This window comes from Ictalurus furcatus, chromosome 1 (genome assembly GCF_023375685.1).
Source record: "Ictalurus furcatus strain D&B chromosome 1, Billie_1.0, whole genome shotgun sequence".
NCBI classification, from domain to species: Eukaryota; Metazoa; Chordata; class Actinopteri; order Siluriformes; family Ictaluridae; genus Ictalurus; species Ictalurus furcatus.
In genome coordinates this window covers 25,144,450-25,165,669 of record NC_071255.1, presented here as the reverse complement: position 1 = coordinate 25,165,669, position 21,220 = coordinate 25,144,450, and the positions used below count along the sequence as shown (strand labels likewise).

Genomic DNA, 21,220 nt, shown 5'->3' with positions numbered 1-21,220 from the left:
TTTGGCTCTGCAAAGTGAGAGTAGCATCAGCTGTTGAAGTTGCGACAGGATGTTGGCTAAAAGTTTACTAAAAATATACATTAGTTGTGTGTATGTAAGAGCAAGCATTTAGAGAGTGAAGATGCATAGCTACAATATGAATTTATAGCAAATTATGGTCAATATGAATATTTATTGAGTTTTTAACCAACTTTGATTCAGCTTCGATTCAGATTAGCATGGAAAAGGGTTTTGCATGCCTCAAACATTAAGTTGAGTTGAGCACCTTGTGAATGAAAATGAAGAAGGCTAACAGTGAGAGGCTAATAGCTTGGATTTCAGATTTCCCACAGTGCAACACAAAGAAATGCGGTGCAAATAGGGTGTGAATGTTATTTACATTATTTGACTGTTTATAAGAAGCTTTGTGATAGCTATAGCTATGTAAAATAATTTTAATATACAGTAGTGCAATCATAAGCCAAGTGGAACTTGATAACAAAGGAGTACAAAAATTAAAATGTATCTTCAGTGTCATATGCATACCTATTTATTCTACACATATACAACATTTGATACATTATTTTCTGTTTTATTGACTATTTTTAATTAATTAGTCATACACATGCAAATGATGCAAATGATGAAGATCCAGCAGAGACTTTTGACATTTGAAAAATATCTGTTTTAATACCCACAGTAGGACTGCAAATGCACCGATTCCATCCCCTATGAAATCACCTGTGGATGTGCACTGTGAGTTCTGTAATGGCCAAATGTCATCTCTCAGATTAAGGAAAGGTGATAGTTGATATGTGATGGTTGGGGTTTATGGGAATTTAGATTTACTGCACGTACGGTATGGAGTGTATATGATCCTAAATCCATGCTTGTAAGAGAGCTCTTGTAAGAAAGAACCTCAGAATACATAATAGTTACTACATTTATACAGGGCTCATCAACACATGAGTATTGTAATTTGTAATAAAGCCATGTGCTGTAGCTGGCATCTTAAAATTGATCAATTATTCAAAATAAATCAAATGTTTCCATTTGACTGTTGCTTGGCCATGCATTAAAAAGAAATGATTAAATCTTAAATAAACCCTAATTACCCTAATAAACCCTTTTTTACTCAGTGTTGCATTATTGGGAAAATAAATGATCCAATACAAATGGAGGTGGCAGTTATCACTGGATTTGCCCTTTAAAATGCCAGTTGCATGCTAATATTACAAATATTTATGATGTGTTGTTTTACTGAAGCTAAACATTTATTTTATACAACTCTTTTCCTTTTTTCACCTTTCAATTTTACAAGCTATATTTTACACAAAGATTTGTCAGACATCATTTCATATCCTCTATGCTTGAAGGCTCTTTATTTGACTGAGCTGATCTGTGTAATCATGTACACATGTAGCTTTCCCTTATCTGGCATTACAACATTTGCCCAAGACAAAAGACTTTACCCTGAAACAAACTTTTTTTTTCTTCAGTTTTGCAACAGTCCCAAGAGTCAAAACTTTTTTTTTCCAATTAGTATTATTATGATATTCGATGTTCTTGTTCCTTTTTCTGTCAATTTTAGGTATTAGCTGAAATATATTTTTCCCAAATATCATCTCTTCTTGCTTTAGAATTTTTTGTAAAGCAACCTAGAGTGTCGAAAGGTGCTTCTTTAAAAAAAAAAAAAAAAAAAATCAGATAGCCTTTAAGAAAGCCTTTGACAAAAGAAGAACGTATTAAAATCATTCTCATGGCTGGATCGAGAAGCTGTCGCAAGGTTGCAATGGACTTTAACAGGAAACACGACAAGCACATCACACACGAGACTGCTGCCAAACTTATTAAAAAATTTTAAAAGACTGGAAGTGTTGTGGACCAAACAAGACGTGAACGTCCACAAACATCCACTGAAAAGGCACAACCAAAATGGTGCTGGCATACATAGTCCCCTATATATGGAGACTTTTGGGACACCCTGTAGTAATAGTAGTAGTAATAGTAGTAGTAGTAGTAGTAATACCACTCAGTAATGTGGATTTCCACGTTTAGTTCTGTTTTAATACTGCCAGTGACCTTATTTGATTTTCTTAGAAAGTCAATCCAGTTCTACTTTTATGCAAAGCACCACATGCTAATGTTCTGAGTCAGCAGGAGATTGCAGTCATTTCCTATAGTTTTGTGACCTTTTGGCAGCTATGCAGAACAGAGGCCCACTTCATTTAAAGGCTGGCTTCAATTCTTGACAGAACATCGATCTGAACTCCATGCTCATATCCACTCAAACCAAAATGACTTTTATGGGACAGATGAGAGGTTTAGCCTGGTGGGGAAATGAGATAGCAAACTTCAGTTTCAGAAGCAGCAATATTATGTCTCCACGTTGCCCACTGTTCCAAAAGGGAAGTGGTCCAAAATTGGCTGAACAAAATGTGAAACAGTTTGATGGTAGATCCCCAGGGCTGTCATAACTTTACTGCTCCAACAAGATAAACTATTCAGAAGAGAATATATATTCTCCACAGTGCCCTCTAAGTCTGCAGCTAGTTGAAGATAACATATGATTAAGTGGGACTATAGAATACAAATGAGAGACAGTTTTTCGGGTGATATACCAAGACTGTCATATATGGGCATTTGCAGAATAAACTGTGCTGAAAAGAATATATATTCTACAAATCCTCTTATGTTCTGGACTCTTAGTCTGCAGGCTGAAAAGGTACCAAATTAAATAGGTATTATAGAATACAAATTGCTAAGTGAAATATTCAATTCAATATATTTAGTGTAAATGTTTTGGTAATGACTTTAGCTAGGTTTCATCATGTGTTAAAACAAATCATTAATCTGAGGAAATTATTTGTGGTATTTCTATAGACAAAGTGAAAAATAACTGGTTTTCAGAATTACTGTTTGAGCTGATTAGTTGCCAGTTCATACATTGGCTCTTGTGACTTAGGATAGTCTTATTGGTGCTTTAAGGGTACAATAAGAATTCAGTACTGAGTAACTGGAAGTCACGAAACCATTCATGTAGACTTTAAAAAATTAACTTTTGATGTTTTGTGTGCTGAATCATAAAATATAGGTTCTGATTTTCCTATTGCTAATATGAAAGGAATTTATTTGCCTATAATTCCATCAAGGTAAAGTCTCTACATATGTTGCCAAATGTTGGTGTGACCATGTACTTGTTACCCTCTGATATGAGTTTCTCACGTCACACTCTGCAGGTGTGTTTCATATTGCTCACACCACATCTGGTGTGTCACTTTTAACTGTCTGTCACCTATGGATAGGTCTAAATGACTACCACAGGCATCATTTACTGAACTTGACCCATGGATACAGACTGCATCCTGTAACTTAGCTACTGACAATGGTGTTGAAGGAAGAAGGCACTATTTGCAGAAATCTAGGCAAAAATAAAATATATTCTAGCCTTGATCTTTTGGAAATTTTTAGGGATGTATTCCAGTGAAGTTCTACTCTGCCAGGAGTGTACATTTAGCTCATAAGCCTGTCCAAATCTGTACTACCTTCAGGCACTGAGTAAGCCAGCATCTGTTTTGTCTGGCATAGAATGCTGCTAGGAACACATGGAGTGCAATTAACACTCTGGTCACACAATTCAAGTTGAGCTAATCTGTTGTTCACATAAAAAGAATAATGAAAACAATATGAGAAGTCACTGATAAATGAGCTGGATTAATATCCCAAATAACATCATAACTTTCCAAGAACATTTTAGGAAATTATGCCCTGTGATGGATTGGCACCCCATCCAGGGTGTACCCTGCCTTGTGGCCCATTCTCAAAAAGAAGTCAGTAGATCCACAGAAACCCCCACATGCCTGTCATGTCTTCACTAGAAGAAAGTTCTAGAAGAAAGTTCTACTGTGTGTTACTAATCATTATTTGAAATTGTATTAATTTTTTTAGGGTTGGCTTGTAAAAATTTTAATATTTTTTTTTTAAATTGATGAAGGATCCTTGCAAATATCAAAATCGAGCTAGGAAACAGTCATATGACCCAGTTTATTTGCCAACCCAATAATGACAATGGCTAATTGTCTAATAGGATAAGACAAATCTTCAAGATTAAAACACAAAACTGCTTTATTTACTCTACACATCTTTCTCTGTTTAATGCTGGTTATTGTGCCTAATTCTCCTTTTACAGAGCATTCACAGATGGTGTTCTTTTTTGCTATTTCATATGATTGAAACTACAATAAAGCCAATACAACCTGGTGTGTATGTCTTATGAGTGGAATTTAAATATTGATTGTCAACTCCTGATGTGACAGCTGAAGGGTGATCAGTTTGATCTTTTATTTTTTAATTGCAAAATAGCATCCACTTCAATCCATTCTCAAATCAAGCCCTGTCTTTCTCTTGTTTCATACCATTATAACTTTTTTTTGTGTGTGAAACACTTCATGAATACTTCGGATAACTGACTCACTCACGTTTGGCTGGCTTATCTGATTTCTAGGAGGCAATCCCATGTTTTGTTTTGTTTTTAATTATTCCTGATGTCTGATTACCTTCCGTTGCCCAGTAGTTGCTAGTGACCTTAAAACGAGATCTACATTGGATATTATTTATTCCGCTTAAGGTAGAATGGCTGGAGGAGCAGGAGTTTGGCAAACGGAAGTAAGTATCTAAATAAAACACTTTTATTACAACAGTGCTGAATAATTTCCATATGTTATAAAGAACCATTGGATTAAACAACCCTACAAATCTCTGTCCTTGAGCTGACTGAATAGATGACCACTGGCAGAGTAACAGGTTTGGGTATTGTTTTGGGCCTAAAGGAAGTAAAGACTCATTAGTACTGAAAATAAATAAGATGTCCTGCATCTAATGGACTATTATGAATATATGTTTTGTCTATAAATGTATTAAGGTAATCCACACTACTTCAGAGCCTCATGGTGGGGTTTGGGTTTTATTAATTAAAGAATGAATTAGGACAAACTTGAGGATGTAAAATTTACATTTACATTATGGTATTTGATAGATGTCCATATCCAGAGTGACTTACAGAAGTGCTTTGAAGTCTCTATATCAATAAATACATCCTCAAACTGGTTCACTGGGTCAGGGAATAAGTGTACTATCAGTCTTTGGGGATATTAATATAGCCTAGTATTTAAAAAATGAGACATTTTTTAATAATAGTAATAATAAGAAGAATAACAGTTATCAATGCCGAGAGACAGACTTAAAGCCCTACATAATATATTTTGCTGAGTTTAGAGATAGGGTGTTCAGACTCATCCAAAAGGATAACAAAGCAAGTGTTTTATGACTGCAAAGCCTGAGGGGCCTATGCAGAATGACTAGGCACTTCCCTCACAGCCGTAACAGCTGTGCCTTAGGACGCATGTGATGCATGTCAAATTGTTGCACGTCATTTTCGGATGCCAGATGTTGCTCATAAAGATTTTCGAATTTCGCTGGTAAATGGGATTGTCCTGTGCCTTCATCTCAAACCAGAGCATGAAGAGCAAATCCTAATTTAAATTCCACTCACATCTGTGTACACCAGCGTGTATGCCTCGTCGCTACCTGTGACCACAAGACTGCAGAAGCGCAAAGGCGTTTAGGATCCTCTCAGCATACAGGGGGGAGGAGGACGGGACGGCACAGCAGCCTGGAATGATGGGTCTTCTGGGACAAAATTTTTTGTGCCTAATTCCTGTTCCCTCACCTACAACTAAGTGAGAATTTGATTGTTTTTCCCAGTGTAGTCTACAACGAACTAATGGGAATAGTGTGATTGACAGTTTTTAATCTCCATGCATATATGCTGAAAAAAGGGATTATATGGACGGTCAGATTTAACCCTTAAACGTATACCTCGGGTCGATAGCGACCCGGGACGTCATTCAGTACCCTCCCCCTCATTAATTTTTTCACATTAGACCTCCACCTTCTTAATATTCCTCAATCTATTTATTATCAACAATATAACAAGAAAAACTTTCATTGTCAAATAATATCTTTTCAATAATGAATTTATTGTAAAAAATCTATAGGGTCACTACTGACCCGAGGTACGTAATAGAGTAAGTATATTTTTCTGTGCAACAATATTGAATCTCTCTTGGTTCAATAAGTGTAATTCACTTTTATTCCTCAAGGTGGGAATGTTTGGTAAACAATGATGATGTAATGTGTCATTCATAATTACCCAAGATGTTAAAGAAACATTACAAAACTTGACATGGTTTAGCGATTTACTGCAGAACAAGTTTCTAATCAATACTAGCATCGTTTGATGGTGGATCTGATCATGAAGCTGTCAGCAAACAAAATATTGATCTTGATGATTATGAACATGATAGTAGCTTTGAATGATCTAAATCCTGAATATGAGCTAAATGGTGACTTTCCAGGGAAGCAAAGAAGGTGCCACATTTGCTTATCATAATATTACTTGATAATATTGTTTTTAGGCAGGGACGTAACCTGGTCTGGGCATTGGGGGCTGTGGCCCCGAAGACTTTTTCTTTAGTCCTGAATAATTCTCCACCTGGAGCGGTTTGTCACTACAAAACTGAATGTCAGTAAAAGAAGAAGGCGGTGTTGTAATTTTATATCTTCAGTGAATGGAGGCGAGACCAATCAGACAGGTTTTACAGGAAATACGTGGAAATACTCGTGGCTAACAGCTCTAAATTCTGCCAACCACTAGCTCACACAGTCACTGTGAGGAAAAATGGACATATGCTGATATGTTTTCTTTTTTAAATCAGTAAAGGGGTTGAAACTGAAACCATAACATCCTCTGATGCTGAGCAGGAAAACAGTGTGTAAATATCTATGACTTACAGTTTATGTGAACATGATATGAGCAGAGCATAAGGAAAGATAATATACTTTGCATGGCACTGTAGCAGCTAAACGCAGACAATGATAGCTTAGTTGTACCTCCCCTTGGCTAACAACACCAAACTAGCCTAGTTAGAAATGTTTTATATTTTATCGGTCTGGTAGTCCTACAAACAGTGACAACACCCGAGGCAAGTGTTATGATAATGTCATACATTGACAGCTAAGTTACCACAGCTTCCATAAAATAAAACTTTATGGAAGGCTACTAGCTGAGCTGGGAAAAACTCGTGGAGAAAAATCTGGGAACAGTCCCAATTTTTAGCCATGATAATTATTATTTATAAAATTACTTTAATTACGAAAATATTAAATATTGTAATGATTTTAATTTTGTTATGGTGACTGAAATGACTGAATGATAATACTACAATACTTTCACTATTTTAGTGCGTGAATTATGTGCATAATTTTAACGTTGTATATATTTTTATCTGTTTATTGACAAATAAAACGTCAAAATATAACGAAATATGCTGCATTTTATTATTTTCTAATTGATAATAAAAGATTAGGACAGTTTTATAGTATTGGGCCAGTTTGGAGATCCATCCCCGTTAGATATCAACTCCAGGTCGCGAACAACCCGAATATGTGATAATGATTGGCGAAACATGCATGCATTTAATGGTTAAGAGAATATATTGCATATAGCTTACATAAAATATTGTTTCTCAGGGCCCCCAGAGCAACAGGGGTGGGCTTGCATTTGACCCGGCACTTTTCAAACTACTGGATCGGTGACCCAACACTTCAGGCAATAACACACAGGTCTGTCTCGGTTGAAAAACCAATCAAAACATTCATGTGAGCTGGGGGTTGGGACATTTCTCCTAAAGGTGATCTCCTATGAGCACTAAAGGGTTAAGCATGCAGTAATTAAATTACTGTAATTTAATATGTTCTATAATTTTATATATAAGTGGAATGTAACCGAGTTAGCCCTAGTATTGTATAAGGAAGCAAACACTGAGATGTTGTGGGTTCTTTACTGCTTAATAAAATAAATGTAAAGAATATTTTCTTGATGTACGCATGTTCTACTTGCAGTATTTGCTGCGGCACATGATATCTATTTTAAACATCATTAGTAGCTCAAATTTTTATTAAATATCATTAAAAGCATCTTTTGGAGTAGTGGTGCCACCCCTGCTCATGATATCAGTTTAAAAGCAAGACAAAGAAGGAATAAAGATAGATTACTCTTCATAATGCAAAAATTAGTTTAAAAAGGTAGCCTAGACATATGCCATCCCTCTCTCCAATAACTTTAACACAAAGCGTTTCATTAATTTTATATAATCAGGCATAAGGAGCGCATTGGGGAATGACCTATGGAAGACCAGTGTTTGTCACGTGTTGATTTCGACGCTGAGCTGCAGGTGGGGGGTGGGAGGAAGGTGAGGGTGAAATTTTTGTCCCGGTTGACCCAGCATAAGGCTGTTAGTGTGGTTTATATAGAGAGAGTGCAGCGATCAGAGCGGCGCTGTCTCAGTGTTAGAGCATCGCATCAGCATCAGCGCGGGAAAAAATGGCCAACTCTTACCTTCAGGGAGTGGAGATTTCTGCCTCTCAGTTCCTGGATATCTTTCATCATTATGACAATGACGGTAATGTGGTCTCCATTTCATGGAACGAAGACTGTTTAAAATTTTCTCGGGATTATTTGCTTGATTTTCTTCAGCAAGTTTGCAACTTTATTATTATTATTTTTTCCTGCAATAATTTTTTTTCTACATGAATTTTACCTTAACCTTACTGTGGTTTCAAACTAAATCTAGGCACGTGTTTATATTTAATTTGCATTCATTTGTCCAGAAAATGGTCTGGTGAATTTTGTTAAAATATACAATGAGATATTTTTACTGTACTACATAGCTATCTGAATTCACACTCTTTCTAAATTGTCACTGATATCACTGCCATGTGAATTCTGCCAGGTAATGGGTATATCGAGGGGAAGGAGTTACAGAACTTTATTAAGGAACTTCAGCAAGCTCGGAAACAAGCAGGCCTGGTAAGTCTTCTATTACTCATAAAGCATAACTTGTATAAAAAGTTAGGCTATAAATGGTTAAAATGATCATGAGAGTCGTGTTTACAGTACCTGTCATAGCTGTTCTTACAGTAGACTGGAGAACACAAATTTGACGTGAGGTCAGACTGAGCTGTAAGCATTTATTCTGTTTTTAGAACTTCAGGGTGAGGTTATGAATATAATCCATTTAAACATTAATAGTGTCGATTAGAAATTAACTACTTACATCAATATATACAATGCAATTAAATGTAAATATTTAATTGCAATAATTGTGATCTATTTTATTTTTATTTTAGTTCACTGAGAATTTGTGCACATTGACATGCATCCAGGCTTGACTTTGCACCAAATTCTATATTTTGAAATGAGAACAGCCTGGAGCATATGTTTCAGTCAGAGAGATCTTATTAGTTAGTTATTTAGTTAGTTAGATTTCACATATAACCTGTTTGTAATTGTCATTTGATGTGATGTTTGTTGAGCACGGATAATTTTTTTGTTCCTTCCATCTTCCAATGACAGCGGTGATATTCGGGAAGCTTTATTTTGATTGTGTCATATAATGGAATAATTAACTGGCTTTATTTTATTTCTCACACCCAGGCTTTATTATATACAGATACCTAGTTTATCTCTGAGTAGGGTGTAAGGGTAGGGACAAGTCTACTAGAAGGCAAGGCAAGTTTATTTATATAGCATACATAACATTTCTCACATTTCTGCTTTTCATAACTTAAAGCAAATTCGCTGAATTAATGCATGAACAAAAGGGTAGAGACACACGGTCAGTCTAAAAGAAATGATTGGTAGAGGCATATAGTCAGTCAATTTAGAAGTAATAGATAGAGGTGTATAGTCAGTCTTCTAGAAGGGATGGGTCTTTTTACTCAAAACTGGACATTTTCAATTACAGGACCAACATTTGACATTTACAGTATTTGGCAGACACCCTTATCCAGAGCAACTTACATTTATACAACTGAGCAAGTGAGGGTTAAGAGCCTTACTCAAGGGCCCAACAGTGGTAGCTTGGCAGTGCTGGGGCTTGAACTCCTGACCTTCTGATCAGTAACCCAGAGCCTTTAACCACTAAGCCACCATTTGACCCTGATAGTTCTATTAATATTAGGCTATAAACAACAACAAATGGGTGAGCGTGTTTTGTCCATACCCTTGTCCAGCACTATAAAGCTGCTGAATGTAAGATTTAGTGACTTTTGCCCTATTGCAAGTTACTCATCAAAGAACATGGGTTGTAACATGGGTTGTGCTGCATCCAATAGAAACTAGCCCACTAACTCTATCTAGCAAGCAGCAGTGGCTCATGACCGTAGATTTTGGGGGTCGAATGACATTAAGTACAGCATAGCCTCAAATAAAATTACTTAGAATGGCTATCACAATTGACTAATGCTATAGTCTACTATCTAGTGAATTTTTTTGAAAAACCCCTCAATGGGCAGTTGAGACGCGACATCATACAGTACAGCATACAGTCAAGCAGCTCATTTTGAGCGGATTTAGACACATTTTTGTTCAACTGTATTCAAGGTATTACCATTAACCATGTTTCAGCTACATTTCCAACCCAACTACATCTCAAAAACCACACAAATGTCCTGAAACTACCCCCAAAAATGGGGCACTGGAAAAGGGAATTAATTTTCTTTCTCACAACAAGCATTTCATTTCTGATGAAAGGACATTACCCATTCTATAATTCCCCTTTCATTCTTCCAATCGGTGTAATACATCTTACAGTATAAATGGTTCTGCACATCATAGACACACTGTCTGTGCTTACACTTTACACTTTTTGTGAAAATGTATTAGATTTGTTTACACCAATTTGCTATAAAACAAGATTTTTGCAGCCGTGGAGAATTTTTAAACTAGCCCAATCTGGCAACCCGGTCCTGAGTGTTCTCTCCTCCTCCCCCAAGCATAGGGCGGCGTGATTTCTGCCACAATGGACATCTATTACCGCTTATTGCAGTTCCCATTTCTGACCAGTAGGTGCAATAATAACTCTATGGAAGTTGAGTGACAGTGAGCACTCTACTCCAAGACCTAGAAAAGTAAGCAAATTAAAGGACAACCAGCATATATCTGTCAAATATTTAAAAATAATAAATAAATAGGATCACCCCAAAGAGGTGTTTTTTCAATCTTTCAGTATTTCAAGTGAATTTAAAATGTATGCAGTTGAGAAAGAGGACTATGAAGATTCATGTTGTTGAACGGCTGACATCTACCCCTGTGGACAAGCCACCACTGCTGGCTAGTTAAAATACAGTGTAGACAACAAAACTATCATGTCTGGTTGCTTTCAGTTTGTATATTTGATTACATAGTTTGTGTTTTCTGTGTATTTTATTATATAATCTGTGTATTTTGTTCTCCAGCCTGTCAGAAATTTTTAGGAATGAGTCGGTAGACTATCAGTGATTACCTTCACACTAAATTAGGAAAATTAAAAAACAATCAGTGTTCAGTAATATGTTCAATAATGTTCAATTATCTGTTCAGCATTAGTCCTGAATCATTTCCCCACTTAGAGTATAATATATAGCCTTCTCACTCACATAATCTTTGGCTCTCCCCTGACCTCCTGCCTGTTCTTGTCATGTTGTTGATCTTCGTTTATGCATAAGGTATTATATGATTATGTCTGAAATATCTGAGATGGCATACGATGTATATTTACAAATGTCCTGTCAGTTTAATTTTTAGTTAAGACAACTATGAGTAATGAATGTTAGCTAACTCACTCATTAACACAGCTGGATTATTGGTAGTAACTGTAATTTAGCTAATATAAGTTATTTGTGGCAACACATATGATGAAGTGCAGAACTACTATGCAAATAGTAGTTAAAATAGACCACATTGTCTCCTTGATTTCTTTTACATTTTGGGAAAACAAAAGCTGACCATTTACATTTTCTTTTCTCTTGACCTCTGTGAGCATACCAGTGACAATAATAGCAATTTTTTAATGCTGGTCACAATGTGTATTATTATGTAATTAACTTAATTGTCATTTAAAATAAGGTTTGAAGTCCAAAATCCAAAAGATCTTAGTCGTGATGTTCAGGCTAGAGCCACCTTTTTCCTTTTGTGTGCTGTGGTACTGTCCTGGTGGGCTGACTGACAGGTGGAAGGCTGTCAAAATAAATATGCAACTAAATTGTGCAACAGAATCAGAGCAGTAGTGAAAATATATAAAGGCAAATACGGGAGGTATTGTTTCCCTCTTTTAGATGTTGCCATGTTTAATTTTACTGGGCTTAATAGAGTGTAGATGCATATAAGATAAAAAACAAAACAAAACACCATTTTAATGATTTTGACACTGTTAATTCAAAGCATGTTAGCATGATATATATTCATGCAGTGGGAATACATATTCCTTTCCCAGTTTGCATGATTATTTAACAATATGTAAAGCACAAAGTCATTCTGTAATTGAAATATTTATACTAATATGCCAAGTAGCAAATACAAATGTCATTATTGAATTTAAATATTCATGTAAAGCCCAAAATTGTATACATGAGTAAGAACTTCTGTTTGCCATTGTGCATGTTTGCATTTGAATTTTGAGGGCTTACTGCTTTCAATATTTTCATGGAAATAGCTTAACACATTATGTGACTATTTAACTGGTGATTAGCTGATGATTTACAATTTACAATACCACAGTACAAACAAGATAGAGACAGAATCGTTCACAGTTCACTGTGTAATGCTCAGAAGTACAGTAATAGTGGTGAAAGGTTTACATTGGAGCTTCTGAATCAAACTGTATCTGCTGATATCGAGTTTGTGGAAGAAGACACATCCTAAAAATCTGGCACAGCTTTGATTCATGCAAACAATGTTGGCTTATATGTAAACACCTGCTGATAAATAAATGCTGTACAGTTTCTCCAACTTTACTGTGGGATGCTGTGACAGTGACAGTCCTCTATCTCTCACAAATATCTCATGACGTGCTCTCTGTATTCACTGACCTTCAGGTGAAGATTAAAGATAAATTTCCTGTGCAATCACTGCAGTGTTTTAATTTATGATAAGACAAGCACTTCACTTGATGACACTAAGATGAGTCTGGAAAAACAGAAATTCACACAAAGATCTAATCTCATCTCATCTAATTCATATCTGCTTTGTCAGCGCAGTCCAAAGTATTGTTTTAACTACTTTTGTGCCACAGTAATTTGCTTACACATCATACATTTTATCTGTTTATAGTTCAATTACATTTTGTGTACACATCTGTTAGTTAGTTCTTGTTATCACTTACATTACAACAGCTATAAACAGTAATCCCCTCACCAACCTTCTCTTTCTCTGGCAAACTTATTACACAAATACTGTAGTATAGTCAGTGTTTGGCATCTGTGTGTGCAGCAGTATGTATAAACCCATACATTTCTGTTCTGGGAGACATGAAGAACTGTATACCTCACATTCAAACTGAATAACAGGATCCAGATTCCTTTATAATAGAATGGTTTAAAGTTTACCCTTCTCAGACTTTTGTTTTATAATGCTTTATTACAGCGACTAATATCTTTTTTCTTTCTTATTATGTGTATTTTACAGGAACTAACAGACCAAATGAGGGCTTTTGTGGAAGAATATGAGAAAAATGTTGACGGAAAAATAGATATTATTGAGGTAAACTATAATGGGTCTTAATTGTAGTATAAAAGCAGAATTATTTCATTCTGTTTGTTCTTCTTTTATGTCATAAATTGTACATCTTTTTGACCCAGTAAAGCTTTGGCTCATAATAAATGGCTTGTGCCTTGTGTTTAGCTCAAGCTAAGGACATTTGAACACCTAAATCAGATAACATGTAGACTGAGACAACTTTTTCAGGTTTCCTGTAATTAAATTGTGTGAGAGTTTATTTCTCCAAACCTTTTGACACATAAATACACTTGAAAGTGGACAGCTGGAGTGCACAAGCCTATACTTGACCAATAAATTATAAGTCCCAGTTTAGACATTGTCTGGTTAAATTGCCAATTTCAGCCAAAGGCCACAGAGAGCTGTGAAAGCTTTTGGAGTAAAACCTCCTGCAGTGGACAGTGACTCTCTCTTAAGAGCTACATTTTTTTTCAGGTGTTTTATACCTGAGATGATGTACTGTGATAGACCAAATTTGATTAACTTTTTCTTTCACAATGATTTAATCATGGAATTGAAACAACCATTGACATAAATTCATTGCAGGGCATTTTTTCATGATGTTTGTTAGTTTTATTTTTTTGTTGCAGTTGGTACAAATACTACCCACAGAGGAAAATTTCTTGCTATTTTTCCGTCAACAACTGAGGTCCTGTACAGAATTTATGGAGGTAATCCTGGACATAAATATTTCATGTTCAGAATGCATTGCTTATGAAAATCTCATAGTAAGTAAGCTTTATTTATAAAGCACATTAAAAGAACTTTACTAAAGTCTTGTACATAGAATAAAATTGTTTAGAGTTTTAAATAACATTTGAAACGTCCTTTGGATAATGACAACACAGCAGACCAAATAAAGTACAACATACTGTAAAATGGAAACAAAATAACAAATACTATCCAATATAGCATCTGTTCAAATGTGAAGTAGGTTTTAAGGCCAGACTCGAAGATACAAATGAATATGGCTTGCCTAGTAGTTCCATATAGCACTGTTAATAGCTATGCACTACTATATTATGATAGAATGTAAATGTAAACCAAAACAATATGCGGAAGCACTAGAAGTAGTTTTCTTCTATATTGTTTTGCTTTTCAGTTTCGATAATGCAGACATTTATGCTGACCAAAAGCTTGTCTCTCTTTAATAGGCCTGGAGAAATTATGATGCTGATCACAGTGGCTACATCGAAGCTGATGAGCTTAAGGTAATAAGAAAAGGTGTCCTGATCTGAGAGGTACAAGTTTAATAATCAACCACCTCTACCCAAGAGTGCACCTCAGGGCTTTTCATACTGCAGTACTTTCTTAGCCTTATATTCCAGCTGCCAGTGTAACTGAAATACAACCCTTCAGGCCGACACTCCAAAAATGACCTGCCTACTTTTCACTCCACGGATTCTGTATTGATTTGTCATTCAGAAGCACTGCTGACCTTTTTCGATTACATATGACAAGGAGTTTTAGATGTAAACCTTTGATTTATGACTTGGTCAGTTCCAGGCTATAACTTATAGCCAAGTAAACCATTACATTCTGTCAAGTGCTAGCCTTTTCCGTGGACAATAATACTTTGTGTCATTGTGTCTCAACACTATTTGTAGAGAAGTACATGAAAAGCTTGTGAGAGACTGTAACACTTCCACTCACCTACAAATCTAACTCAATATGGTTACAGATCAGAGCAAAAAGAGCAAGAATTGAATAACTAAGTCAGCAAATTAGATGTAGTTCCAATTTATGAGTTAGTAAATTGTGTCTTTAAAGGTTCATTTCTCCAGAAGAAAAGGTCGGAAGGAAACCTGTAGAGTGGAGGCTATCCATTTGGAGACAGCATGATAGTCACACTTAGTGTGAGAATAACACAAAGCTAATGCTGTTGAATGGCTACTCAATTAGGAGTTCACTATTAGATCATAATGCAGTTGAGTTAATGCTGGTTTTGTTTGAGCGCTAATAAGAATTCAATGTCACTGCCATTTCAGAATTTTTTGAGAGACCTGCTTCAGAGAGCAAAGAAACCTTTCGATGAGAAGAAGTTAGAGGAATACACATCAACCACGGTAGAAGAACCACAAAAAGTCACATCAGTGATTTATTTTTATTTCATTCAAGTTTCCCGAATATGCTATTGAAATGTTCTTTTTTTTTTCTTGCAGCTAAAAATTTTCGATTTGAATAATGATGGAAAATTATGTCTGGCGGAAATGGCAAGGTTTGTCTTATGATGACTAAAAAAATGTATTTGTCTGCTTATCTGATCAAATTCTATTTCAGCAAGTCTAATAACATCAACTTTATAACAACAGGTTACTGCCAGACGAAGAGAACTTTCTAATGAAATTTCAGGTTAGATGTTATGAAGGTTGAGTAAGTTTAGATATATTGCAATTACTCTGATTAGATTTAACAGCACTAATATTCTATTAATTCTTCCTACAGGGAGTAAAAATGGCCAGAAAAGAGTTCAACAAGATTTTTGAGTTATATGATAAGGTAACTACTTGCACAATATTTATCTTGGTGTGTGACCATGAGCATTTTTTTAGCATGATTATAGAAAATAATGTCATACAGTTTTCATAAAATTTTCTACAGCGTATTTAGCAGCATACGGTTTAAGCATAAACAAAAGTACTCAGATCAGTGAGGCATTCTCAAGATGTGAGTCTATTATTGGATCCTTAAGGTAGCACCTATTAGTATGCATAGAGTGTGTCCTGTCTGGATATCACCTCCAGCACTATTGGAGTTCTTGGCACTGGCTTCACCACAATGTATTAGTGTGTCCCTGAATAGGGCGAATTCTGTGCTGCTGATGACAGCACCTCTGATCCTTATTGACTGGCAGCTTCAGGTTGCACACTCACCTCCCTCCTCACACACACACACACACACACACACAGAGTGTAGGATGCTGGGATATCTGAATACCTAGAGAAGAGATTTGACATAAAAGAAGACAGCACATACTCATTAGCAGAACTATGATGTGTCTCAGAGCAGGCTGGCATGCTGTTGACATATTCGGCACACATCTGGTTTGGTCATATATTGTTTGCTGATTAATTTTGCCCCCATTAAGCTCCACCCGTCACTCTGACAGAAGTGGAAAAGGGTCACAAGACTGCATTTAGTTTGATAGTGACAGTGGGTGATGAATGATACCCCCTCTGTGGTGCCTACCGCAAGCAGTTCCACATCATTAACATTATCAAGACCAACTTATTGTGCTGGCTTTTCAGAACGGTGGGCAATAGCATATTTTTTCAAGACTGCAGAATTCCCATTTTAGCCTTGTTTGTTTGTAGCATGAAATGAGCAGCATAACAGCTAGCGTGGCATTGGACTGACTCTGTGCAAAACCAATCATCACTGCCTGCTTTCTCTCATTCTTTTATCTCGGAGAGCACCACATAAAGCATTTCTAATGTCTGAATAGAGATTAAAATGGCATGGCAGTAAAATGTGTATCTGACAAAACATCTGTGTTTACCTGCATTCACATTTTCCTTTGTTTCCTCCAGGACAGGAATGGCTATATGGATGAGAACGAGCTGGATGCCTTGCTCAAAGACCTATGTGAGAAAAACAAAAAGGTGAGACTTTCTTCCACAAGCTGTCTGAAAGATTTTGTTTTAGCAAATTACATTGACTCACATTTTTGCCAGTGCTGGGGTGGGCTTGTACCAACACAGTTTCTTGAAGCAGACTCATGAAAGCATGCTAACATCAGTCAAAATCCAATCTCCTGCTTTGTGCGTGCCCTGCATACAGATGTGTGACTACAGCAGTACTTAAACCTGGCTTATTTTAGTCCATAACATCTGCCAACTTACATATGTATACATTCGTGGGTTGTTTTCTTTATTTTATTTATATGGACTGTTCATAAGTATATATATATATATATATATATATATATATATATATATATATATATATATATATATATATATATATATTCATTATATGCACTTACTTAATTATCACTTAATTAGGAACACCTGTACACCTACTCATTTATACAATTATCTAATCAGCCAATCAGGTGGCAGCAGTGCAATGCATAAAATCAGCATCTTCAGGTAATGTTCCCATCTGCCATCAGAAATGTGTTCTCAGTGATTTTGACTTTGGCATGATTGTTGGTGCCAGATGGGCTGGTTTGAGTGTTTCTATAACAGTGATCTCCTGGGATTTTCACACACAACAGTCTCTAGAGCTTACTCAGAATGGTCCAATAAAGAAAAAACATGCAGTGAGCAGCAGTTTTGTGGACAGAAATGCCTTGTTGATGTTCAACTGAGAATTTCCAGACTGGTTTAACCTGACAGAAAGGCTTCAGTAACTCATATAACCACTTTGTATAATTGTGGTGAGCAGAAAAGCATCGCAGAATGCACAAAACCTTGAGGTGGATGGGTTACAACAGCATAAGACCATGTCGGGTTCCACTTCTGTCAGCCAAGAACAGAAAGCTGAGGCTGCAGTGGGCACAGGATTACCAAAACTGGACAGTTGAAGACTATAAAAACGTAGCCTGGTCTGATGAATCTCAATTTCTGCTGAGACACAAAGATGGTCAGAATTTGGCATCAACAGCATGAATCCATGGAGCCAACCTGCCTTGTGTCATCAGTCCAGGCTGGTGGAGATGGTGTGGGGAAAGTTTTCTTGGCACACTTTTGGCCTGTGAATACCAATTAGTCATTGCTTGATTGCTACAGCCTATTTGAGTATTGTTGCTGACCATGTGCCACTATTTATCTTCTAAAGGCTAGTTCCAGCACCATGTAACAAAGAAAAAGTCATCTCAAACTGTTTTCATGAACATACAATGAGTTGAGTATTCTTTAGTGGCCTTCCCAGTCACCAGATCTAAATCCAGTAGAACAGCTTTGGGATGTGGTAGAATGAGAGATTCACTGCATGAAAGTGCACCTGAAAAACCTGCAGGAATTGTGGGACGCAATCATGTTAACATGGACCAGAATCTCAAAGGAATGTTTGCCACATTTTATGGAATCCATGCCATGAAGAATTGAGGCTGTTTTAAGAGCAAAGGGAGACCCTACCCAGTATTAGTATAGTGTTTCTAATAAGGTATTTGGTGAGTGTATGTTTATACAGTTTTTCTTTTCACTTTTTATGACAAACATTCAACTGAAGATTACAAAATATACATGCAGTATACATATGGTAGATACTCTCAGCTGTCAATTTATAAGGTACATTTTGCTTCTACCTACAATAATTGGCCCTTTTTTCAGGGATACCTACCATATAAGTATGTATACAATTACTAACTGTAGAGCATCTGTTGCTGTATAGTTTGTCAGGCCCACTTTACTGCAACCACCAATGTTAACAGACCACCATAGGATTACCGCTGACCAGATTTTATTTTGATTTGTGAATCATTCTTAGCACAGACATGGTAGTGGCAGATATATATTTTAAGCATTGTGTATTCTTAATGGTCACTTTAGTAGATATTTGTATGTTGGCGGTGCATCTTTTGGGGGTACAGTTAAAGAATATAGCTCATTTTCCTCTCATTTTCAGCATGCACAGCGAGCATTAATCCTCCTCTAGCTTTTCAACAAGGTGAATATTTTGGTTGAATTTTTTTTCAACCATGCAGTGACATTGAGGTGTTTAAAAATCCCAGCACAACACCCACTAATATGCCACTGTCATGTCAGTGTCATTTCATCCATATAATATCTGCTCAGTTGTGATTCTGTTTCACTAATAGACCACATGGAGGAAGGTTGACACATGACAGATGGATGGGGACACTTATTGTGCTTTACAAATTGTAAATAAAGGTTTCAGGCTGGGAGGGTATTAAAATATCATCGTTATACTGGTGAGACATAAACTGCTTATTAATGCACACCTTCTTATATTTGACAGGTTCTAGAAGTCAGCAAAATCCCTATATATAAGAATGCCATCATGGCTCTGTCTGATGGAGGGAAACTCTACAGAACGGAGTTGGCGCTGGTGTTGTGTGCTGAAGATATGTGAGATTCGTCCATCAGTTAACGTCTCTCAACCTCCTACATCCTCTCCATCCACATCCCACTGCCAGCAAAGCTGTCTGCTCACTCATCATGTGAACATAGCTAAACACTGGATGTATTTCTGTTCATTTGGGGAACGTGTAATGTACAGGCTGAGTGTATGTAGGTACACAGACCAGAGACCGATGCCACATACTTTTCAATCTATTGTTTCTATACCGTTTCTAAATGTACAGATTTTTGTAATCACAAGATTAATACAGTACTTAAAAGGACCAGAATCGTGGTCACTACACTCATGAAATATGTCATCACACCCAGAAGATATGAGACATTTCCTGAAAATACTGACACTCCATGTGTATTAACTATATTCAAACCATAATTCAACACAGAATCAGCAAATCATTTCATAATAAAATTGATCTACCTTATAATACAGCCAAAGCAATAAAGTGGTAGAGGAATGTGGATAGGATGAAGCTGTAAAATAGGAAAGTACTTGTATGTAAAATGCAGCAGGCTAAATTTCTGTTCACAGTGCATGTTTGCGAATGAAGGCACATCTTGCTGTGAGGCTTTAACAATTCCAGCAAGAATCTATAAGCACATACCACATCTATATGAACTGCATTGCCCCAGCTCACTATCCAGTCTCATATTTCCGTATTTGCACTGTAATGAATGCCGTGCTGACCCCCAGTGACACTGTGTATGAGGATATTGTACTTAATAAAGCACTATCTGAACTACTCATTGGTGGTGTGGTTTGTTCCCATGGACATAACGTACATACTTTCTTTTTAAATATTTGGCAAACTAGTATATTCAACTAAAAACCTGTTTTTATAAGTACATATTCACAGCCATTTTCTAATTCTAAACATGGGAAATTTTTATTTAATATCATCACAGTATAGTATAGAGGAGAGGTTCTCAAACTTTTCATAGCCAGGGACCCCTTCAAGTGTAAAATAGGTTCCATGGACCCCCACAGCACAGGTTTATGTACATGTCATTTGAATTATTTAAATATTACATTATTTAAATGTTTACAATAATATTGTGTCTACTTATTGGAGCCATAGTGTGTTTTTTATTCCTGAACATTCCACCAAATAACCACATTAAGTCAATACTGGTATTATTACAGGTATACTTGTTTTTGAGTTATTGAGTTTTAGATTAAAGCTATTCAAATCAGGCAACTAGTCAAACAGACCAATAACCATAGGAACTTAATAAATATAATCACTTTGATAATAATGAGTTGTAACAAACTTAGCCCTGCTTCACAGGTCCCTGAGGGTCCTCAGACCCCACTTTGAGAACCATAGCACTAAAAGAATTCAGATAAATGGTACTGTAAGATCCACAGTGGGAATGCAATCTAAAGAAAAAACAACTCATGATCTTATCTAGGGCGCATGGTGGCTTAGTGGTTTAGCACGTTCACACGACACCTCACACTGCTGCCCTGTGTGTGTGCGCAGTGTTTGCATGTTCTCCCCATGCTGCGGCGGTTTCCTGTGGGTACTCTGGTTTCCTCCCC

General features: G+C 36.4%; 1 protein-coding gene across 3 annotated transcripts; it reads left to right on the top strand.

Moving 5' to 3' along the window:
- The first annotated feature begins 6,370 nt into the window (after positions 1-6,370).
- Positions 6,371-19,893, top strand: calb1 (calbindin 1). Of its 3 annotated transcripts, none has more exons than XM_053633927.1 (11): positions 6,371-6,812; positions 7,570-8,501; positions 8,832-8,908; positions 13,544-13,618; positions 14,224-14,304; positions 14,788-14,844; positions 15,622-15,699; positions 15,796-15,851; positions 15,946-15,985; positions 16,079-16,132; positions 17,164-17,482. In XM_053633927.1, exons 2-11 carry the CDS (start codon positions 8,423-8,425, stop codon positions 17,353-17,355), a joined length of 789 nt encoding a protein of 262 aa, XP_053489902.1. In that variant the 5' UTR covers positions 6,371-6,812; positions 7,570-8,422; the 3' UTR covers positions 17,356-17,482. The 3 variants fall into 3 exon arrangements, with proteins under 3 accessions (XP_053489902.1, XP_053489912.1, XP_053489894.1); XM_053633937.1 differs by lacking the exon at positions 6,371-6,812 and adding an exon at positions 19,559-19,893 and having other exon boundaries at positions 7,450-8,501; positions 17,164-17,235; XM_053633919.1 differs by lacking the exon at positions 6,371-6,812 and having other exon boundaries at positions 7,450-8,501.
- The last annotated feature ends 1,327 nt before the right edge of the window (positions 19,894-21,220 follow it).